Source organism: Triticum aestivum, chromosome 6D (genome assembly GCF_018294505.1).
Source record: "Triticum aestivum cultivar Chinese Spring chromosome 6D, IWGSC CS RefSeq v2.1, whole genome shotgun sequence".
NCBI classification, from domain to species: domain Eukaryota; kingdom Viridiplantae; phylum Streptophyta; class Magnoliopsida; order Poales; family Poaceae; genus Triticum; species Triticum aestivum.
In genome coordinates, this window is record NC_057811.1 from 469,908,555 (window position 1) to 469,915,216 (window position 6,662).

General features: G+C 47.5%; 1 protein-coding gene across 1 annotated transcript; it reads left to right on the forward strand.

The window, feature by feature from the left end:
* Positions 1 to 1,347: 1,347 nt before the first annotated feature.
* LOC123142069 (BTB/POZ and MATH domain-containing protein 1-like) lies at positions 1,348 to 2,628 on the forward strand. Its single transcript, XM_044561092.1, has one exon. The coding sequence runs from the start codon at positions 1,446 to 1,448 to the stop codon at positions 2,502 to 2,504; it is 1,059 nt and encodes a 352-aa protein (XP_044417027.1). The 5' UTR covers positions 1,348 to 1,445; the 3' UTR covers positions 2,505 to 2,628.
* The last annotated feature ends 4,034 nt before the right edge of the window (positions 2,629 to 6,662 follow it).

Genomic DNA, 6,662 nt, shown 5'->3' on the forward strand with positions numbered 1-6,662 from the left:
TGGCTTGCACAAGCGCCAACAACTCACCAAATGCATACGCCCCTCCCCTGATAGTTCGAGAACAGCCTAAGCTTACATGCACCATGGTGGATTGAAAGCTATACCAGTAGTATCTTGGCATCGGAAATCTATGAGTTTTTCAACACCCGATACGACCTCACGTACAATCAACACTCTCATGGAGGTCCAACCGCTCATAGAAATGACCAAGATCCTCCGGGCGCATCCCCTTCAATCCTTTGCGATTCACTTAGTTTGCATCAGACACATACGCCAACTTGCATGCAAAAACTTAGGTCGTTGCTGAGAGGTAACTTGTTGCAACCAACGATAAGACTTGTGACGAGAAACTGCTTGTGATCCTATCCGGGGACCTATAGGGACTCGGCGGCGATGGTTCGATGAGAGGAGAGGTACGTAAATGCCAGCCGCCTAGGGGGAGAGTTGATAAGTATGTAGCTCAAATCAATAGGTCCTTCACCACAGGGAAAATCATAATCACATACTGGGTTCATGTTTAGGTATTCCTATAAATTTTACTTTTTTTTATTTTCTAGCATTTATAGTTTCTTAAAACCATAATTGTGAGGATAATCGTGCACATGGCAACACACAACATGTGAAGTTTATAAAAAATATAGTAGATCGCTTGTGGCCTGTGGTCAAATATGGCTATAGTTTTTTTATCTTTTATGGAAAATATGGCTATAGTTTTTTTTGGTGGGGTAATATGGCTATAGTTCTCAACATCAATCAATTTTTTGAACTCGTTTTTGAACACGGTACAAACACAAGCACTCATATACACGCGCATACATTCACCCCTATGAGTGTACACACGCACACCCTACCTCTATGAGCACCTCTGAAAGACTGAGCCGACATATCATCTTGAAATTTACGAAGTCACCGTAGGCACCTCCTCGTCGACGGGAACGTTTCCTCCCACTGAATGCACATCGTCGGAAATCCTGAAATAATCTAGAAATAAATGCGAGCACCAAGACTTGAACCCTAGTCGGCTGGGATACCACAATCCCTTTAACCATTCAACCACAGGTTGGTTCACATTTTTGGACTCGTTGATATATATGGCCATAAAGGATTCACGTCAACTGTCGTGTTCATAAAATTCGTTTAATGCCAGAATTGACGTGTGGAGATTTGGGCGAAATCTTCCAAAGGATCTCCTTCGTCCTTTCGTCTCCCCTAAGCGTACGAGACAACAGTTTCAATCCACAATCCTACCTTAGTACGATGGATCACATGCACCGTTGGATAAAAAATCGAACTTGCATGAAACCATCGTACGCCCAGTTGTTTCGTTCACCGCCGCCCTGCGCAAAACCCTCGCCCAAAGCAGGAGCAGCGGCAGCAAACGACGACGCCCCGTCTCATCTACGAGATCGAGTTGCGAGCACCCAATCCCGAGGAGTAGGCCGGCAATGTCGCCGTCGGGGTCCGCATCCGCCATCGTCGCCGACAAAACGGAAGGGTACCACTTTCTCACGATCCACGACTACTCCCGAACCAAGGGCGTCCCCATCGGCGAGGGGATCGGCTCCCAGCCCTTCACAGTCGGCGGCCACCGTTGGTGCATCTACTATTACCCCAACGGTGATCGCACGGAGGTTGCGGACTACGTGTCCTTCTCCCTGGAACTAGAAGAAGATGGCGCGACGGCGGTGAAGGCCCATTTCAGATTCTGTTTCACGGGCGAGGGGGAGGAGGAGGAGGCGAAGCACGCGGCTTTGCTGGCGTTGGCATCGGTGGACGAATACACCTCCGGGAACGGCTGGGTGTGTACGAAGTTCATCAACAGGAAGGTCCTGGAGAACTCCAAGCATCTAAAGAACAACTCGTTCATGGTCCGGTGCGACATCGTTGTCATACACAGGTACGGTTCTGCGTACAACCCGGTGGCCTACGTCTCCGTGCCCCCATGCGATTCGTCCCAGGACTTTGGCGAGCTCCTGGAGACTGAGAAGGGCGCCGATGTGGTGTTCGAGGTTGGCGGCAAGACCGTGGCCGCACACCGGTGCATCCTTGCGGCCCGCTCGCCGGTCTTTGCAGCCGAGCTCTTCGGACCAATGAAGGAGGGCAATGCTGCCACTGCTGGCGTAGTGCACTTGGAAGACATGGAGATGGAGGTGTTCAAGGCGCTGCTCCGTTACGCGTACACGAGCTCACTGTCACTGCAGGGGATGGCGAATGACCACGTCACGTGCCAGAAAATTCTCGTCGCGGCAGACAGGTATGGCATGGGGCGGCTGAAGCTACTCTGCGAGGAGTGGATCTGCGAGTGCATTGACGTGGACACGGCAGCGACCATCCTGGCGCTAGCCGAGCGGCACCATTGTGAGGGGCCGAAGAAGGCGTGCTTCGATTTTCTTGCGGATCCGGCGAAGCTGAGGGCATTCATGGCCACCGGCGGTTTCCAGTATCTGTGGGAAAGCTGCCCTTCTCTCATGATGGAGCTCATGGACATGTGCTTGCCGTATTAGGTGAGTGATGGATGATGTCCATGACTGTTCCAGCAATGATGAATCTGGGTTTCTAGACTAATGTAGTAATCAGGCAGCTGTTTTAGTTTATCCGTGACATTTCCTATAGCTTGTAAAAGATCGAGATGAAAAATTAGCCTCGTTTTGCCGATGTTTTGTCCGTTCATTGCACAATGTACTGTGCCAATGAACCATAACATGCGTCAGAATCAGAGGGCACACAAATGCTCAGGTTTTTAGGCTCGTGGTCTTATACTGAACTTATTTAAGCATTCGGCGCTCCATAGTTTCTGAATCGTGTTTACTTATATGTTGTTATTTATATGTTTATTACTTTACATGATTTCATCTACCTATCTTTCTAACGAGATGCAAAGTAGAAATCACATTGTTTGAGAAATGACATACTTGCCAATTTATCATCGATGACTATTTTTTAGATAGATATGATGATTGAACATCCATTGTGCAACATTTTTTTATTAATCCGCGCATCTACAAACACATGGGCAATATCTAGAGAAACTAGAAGTTGACACATGTCCTGAAAACTATGCAGAGAGGATCCAAGAGCTCGTCGGTCACAGATTAAGTATCCGTGGTACTAGAAAAAGACGTTGCTGTGGCGGCAAAGGCCCGATTAGATATCTGTCTCGCCAGCTTGGAGGATGAGGCAGAACAAGCAGCATCGATGGCGTTGGAATCGGTTGGCGAATTCACCTCTGTGAGGGGCGGTGCGTACGCTATGTTCATCAGATAATAGGACATGGAGAGCCCCAACGCCACTCGATAGAAATTGGTTCAGGACGTGAAGCTTAATTATATTTCCCTTTATCGAAGAACTACATGATTCATCGAACATCCAAAGTACTAATATCACGCAAAGCCATCCCACACCATCTGATAGTAGTGATGCGGGCTTGTTAAGTGTCGTCACATGATAGCATTATGAAATTGTGAGAATTAACTTCTTCACACCCTCAGCATAAAAAAAAGTAGAATCAACCGTCAAGTCCATCTTGTTTAGCTTCACAAATCCTCGTGTTTAGAGTGAGAATTTCCTCAACATTTGTTATTTCTCAATGTCACCAACATGCACAAGAGCCTGATGCTTCCACATGTTTATACAAAATAGGAATCAAATGCATAAATTTCTCAAATATCTTATCAAAGCTACTCAAAACAAGTAACAAGCTAAAGACCAAAAATTGAGTTCATGTTGGGCAAAACCAGTAACAAGCGTGACTTGGCTTAACAATGGTGCTCATGATCCACCCAACGCTGAAACATGACAGAATAAAAAAAACAAATAATCCTTCGGCTGACCTTTTTGTGTGTAAACTCGACTTACATACATGCACCTACCACTTCCCAAGCCGAGAAACAAATAGTGCCAGCCAGTCCATCTCCAACAAGACGACCTTCGAACGGTTAAGCCCATCAAAACCGTCCGGCAGCTCAAACTCCTCGATCACTCCTGTCTCAATGTCAGCGATGTAAATCTGTCTCTGACTATCCTTCAGTAGCATCGTGCCACTCTTTTATCCTAACAATCTCAAGTGTATTTGATTTGGACATCTTTTAATCTGCCTAGGTGGTTTCAACTCGACAATGCGAGTGGTTAGTCGCCCGGCCTTGGCAATAGCACCATCCTTTCTCTTATTGTCGTCTTGCCACGTGCAGATCTTTAGCTCGAGGCCTGGTCCTGACAGAGTTAAGACCAAGGGCGTCACATTGGTGGTGACCCCGAGTTGTGGCTCGTCGCTGGTTTCCACGTAAATTGTCCAGGCCATGATCTTAGCCTGAGAGATGTGATACGTCTCCGTGTCCATGTCAAGAGAGCAGCGGCATGACCAGTCCCCTACGCTCCAATGCACCTTGCCACGAGACACGGCACCGTCCGGATGTAGACAGTCGTGGATCACCTCGGGAGTGTCCAAAGTTAATTGTGTAGGCTTGCTCCACCTGGCCTCGCTGGACGAGAACGTGTAGAGGCTGTGCGAACCCAGATACCTCCGGCCAGTGATTAGCACTTTGAAGAAGGTCGAGCAGCCCGGTTGCGAAGACTGTTGGGTTGTGCTCGAGGAGCAATCGCTGGTTAGGATAGCGTAGCCGCTTTTATCAAACTCCAAATCGCTGCTTAGCCGGGGAAGCACGTCACACACGCCAGCAAGCAAATTGCACACAGCCAGACGTACGACCGACATGTTGTACTGCCGGCGGGAGGCCAGCCACACGAGGAGGAGGCCGGTGCGTGCGGTGAGTGGCATCGCGTGGTCGAGGATGTGGGTGTCGGCGTAGGGGAAAAAGGAGGTGAGGGAGCGCCGGCAGGGACCGAACACAGACCGTGGCGTCGGGACGAAAAAAGTGGCAAACATGGGCTCCCCCGACCGGAACATGGGGTCCGTACGGTCCAGCCGTTTGGGGGCGAAGAACCCGGCGAGGAAGCGTCCCACCCAGTGATCATCCGGCCAGAGACGACGAAGGAAGGAAGGGTCGGCTACGAGGCGGCTCCAGCTCTTGCACGTCACGGCGCAGCGGAAGAGAGCGGCCGTGCGGACGAGGATCTCGCGGACGGCGTCCTCCGCCGCCCTCTCGGCCATCTTCCGATCTCTAGCGTGACCGCGTCTGCAAAGGTGTTTGTGCGGCTGGACCTGGACCGAGTATCCGCAAGGTTATGTACTTTTTATTTATTTGAAGAGAAGGTTATGTTGAAATCACTAATTAAGGAGTACTCGTTGCAAAGAACACTTCACTTTTCCGGGTCGCGACAAGTGGCGCACATGCAGCGTGCCACTTGTCGCAACCTGGGAGTTTCCCCTTTTTTCATAGATCCGTTTATTCAAAACGTTTTATCTCTTAAACTATGCGTCCAAATCTCGAACCGTTTTCACCATTGGATTCCTCGCGTCGAGATCTTCAAAACTAGATCCCACTTTTTTTTTCATAAAAAACCGGACGAAAAAACCGGGCGAAAAAACCGAACCGGGAGCACGGTTTTTTCCCTTTCCGAAAGAGGCACGCCCGTGCCTCTCGTGAAAGCAAAACCGTGACTCTCGTGGAAGAAAAAAAATATAAAACGCGTTTTTTTTCGTTTTCGAGAGGCACGGCCGTGACTCTCGCGGAAGCACAACCGTGCCTCTCGCGAAAAAAAAAAACTGAAAACACGTTTTGTTTTTCCCTTTCCGAGAGGCACGGCCGTGACTCTCGCGAAAGCACAACCGTGCCTCTCGCGGAAGCAAAACCGTGACTCTCGCGAAAGAAAAAAAAACAGAAAACGCGTTTTTTTCATTTCCGAAAAGCACGGCTGACTCTCGCTAAAGCACAACCGTGCCTCTCGTACATGAAAAACCATGACTTTCGCGAAAGAAAAAAAACACGTTTTTCTGTGAAAAAAATTCAAATTTTTTTATATCGAAAAGCTAAGAAAGACCGGGGGAAAACCAAAACGTCGAAAAAACCCGGAAAAAAACCGTTAAAAAACCGAAAACACGTGCGGGAAGATAAAAAAAAATTCGGAGGGAACGACCAAAGCGTGACACATGGCGAATGGCTGAGAGCACGTCAAGTGACGTTGATCGTTGCGAGGCTCCCGAATGAGCCCTCGTTAACTAATTGCTCTTAGGTTATGTACGTGATGTGACAAACTTACGTCCCGAGCGACTCCGTTGAGATTTCTCGGGCGAAAGCAATTGGCCGACCCAACATGTTGCATAGACTGTTGCTTGTCCAATCCTACGCAGAGGCGCTCGGGTGAGCCAGCCCATTTTAGCGCTTCCCTGCTGTGCAAACATTTCTCCGGTTTTTTTATTTTACATTATTAGATTTTAGTTAATTTTTCACTTCAGTTTTCCAAAATCATAAATTTTGAAGAGAAATATTTTTTAAAATTTTCCAAAGATTGTTTTACAAAATGTGGTTATTTCAAAAAATTAACATTTTTAAATAAAAAAATTCAAAAATTTGGGCACATTTTATTGAAGAAAATACATAACAAAAAACAAAAAATAAAATCAACACAAAAATAACAGGGAAAGATAAAAAAAATCAACAAGAACCTTCTAGAATCGTCATAGATGGGGAAAACTAGACTCGGAACATTCAACCTGCAATCATTCATCAAGTAACCTTATTTTCTCTTTCATTTTGATCCTAGGA

Excerpts from the sequence above, each read along its gene's own strand:
- LOC123142069 (XM_044561092.1), top strand. The coding sequence starts at position 1,446 with ATGTCGCCGTCGGGGTCCGCATCCGCCATCGTCGCCGACAAAACGGAA.